The 1,718-nt window shown below is 39.4% G+C and overlaps 1 protein-coding gene across 1 annotated transcript; it reads right to left on the bottom strand.

Moving 5' to 3' along the window:
* Positions 1-24: 24 nt before the first annotated feature.
* H257_19484 (hypothetical protein) lies at positions 25-1,089 on the bottom strand (the record flags this gene model as incomplete). Its single annotated transcript, XM_009848625.1, has 5 exons — positions 25-189; positions 528-578; positions 630-716; positions 782-904; positions 970-1,089. Coding segments are annotated over 5 exons (546 nt in total), but the record flags the coding sequence as incomplete, so codon positions are not given.
* Between the last annotated feature and the right edge of the window lie 629 nt (positions 1,090-1,718).

Below are 1,718 nucleotides of genomic sequence, written 5' to 3' on the forward strand. Positions count from 1 at the left end.
ATATATATATATATTTATATATACCGTGGAATCGGCAATGCGTTTTAGCAGAAACAGCTTGATAAAACCCTCCACGACCAGCGTTTGGGTCTGCAAGTCCCACGTGTCCAATTGATGCTCATTTACGCAAAAGTAGGTCGCAAGGCCGTCCAAAATCGAACCCGACGTGATCATGTCCCCATCTTCTTCCTAGAAGAAATACATCATGTGATATGTTATAAATTTACAGAAATATCAACGATATATATAAGAAATATTATTGATGCGATACGAAGTGCCGGACCCCAGTCAATCAAATCACGCCGACCAAACCGATCACGAATCGCGCCCATGGATTGGTCAGTCTGAAAATGCGTGTCGCTGATTGGCTACACCATTTTGTCACTTTTCGACAAGCAGCAAAATCAACCAATCAAATGGCGAGGCGCGATTTGTATACCAGTTCAGCAAACCAGCCACAAGATGGGACAAATTCAATCAACCGCACAATTCATACCTACGATATATATATATACAGAAATACCCACCACGGGAGTGATTTCAAACGACTTGAACGCTGCGAAAAAGTCGAGCAACACCTATACCGACCAAGTGATTTCGTTAGAAATAGTACTCTTGATATGGAGTACCCGAATGCACGTGTGCTTGGAGTCTCCGTCCTCGTCGTCGGCGTTGAGTACCCGCCAAAACACAATCGTATGGTTGAGGGCCATTTTCTACATATTACATATATATATATATTATATATATATAAGGAATACAGGTATAGTATACGACGTACGCGGTCCAACAAGCAATACAGACCCAAGCATTCGAGCCCTTTTTCACGTAACGCTGGGATATCGCTATCCACGGCGGGCAAAATCAGGTGCAAAATGTTGGCAATCATGGCGTTCTTCAAGCTCTATGAAATATATATATTTACATTTCAAACGATTCGTATATATATATATATATATATCCTTGTACTTGTCGGGTGAACTGTAGGATCTTGGACGACAATTCCAGGCACCGCAAATAGCGAAGTGTTTTCGGCTCTTCCAACGACTTTTCGAGCGCCACTCCTTCTGCATGCAACTCGTCGTATTCCTAATATATATATATACAGAGTCATGTTTTACATAGAAAATTCAATACAAACACTCGATTATTCGAATTTGGAGTGTTCAATTGAATGACCAAACATAAAACGGCAGAGAATACTCGATCGACCAATCAAAAACACTCCAAAAATCCAATTGGCCAATCATGTGTCACCAATCAGGATACTTGGACTTTGTATACCACATGAGTTTCTATATGGTTGTGTTTCTTCTAAACTGCAGCGACATGGAGAATAATGAATCGACACAACGAAATGTACAGCAGAAACATCGACAGAAGGATTAGCCAATCAGATTGCAGGAGACCATGATCATCAACATCGAATAATAGTGTGAGGCTTCAATTAGTGTGATTACAAAACTCAGTACAAAGAATCGATCGATCGATCGATTTGCTGAATCAGCCACAAAAACAAGTCCAAACTATTGGGTAAATCAACAATATCAAGGTTCATTTGTACCAATTCAATTAATCGACCTAAAAAAAACCACTAAATTTGGGGTACATGGGTAATAATACGTTATAAACCGACAATATCAAGGTTCATTTGTACCGATTCCATTAATCGACTTTAAAAACCACCAAATTTGGGGTACATATATATATATATATAT

Source organism: Aphanomyces astaci (assembly GCF_000520075.1).
Source record: "Aphanomyces astaci strain APO3 unplaced genomic scaffold supercont1.677, whole genome shotgun sequence".
Lineage (NCBI taxonomy): Eukaryota > Oomycota > Saprolegniomycetes > Saprolegniales > Verrucalvaceae > Aphanomyces > Aphanomyces astaci.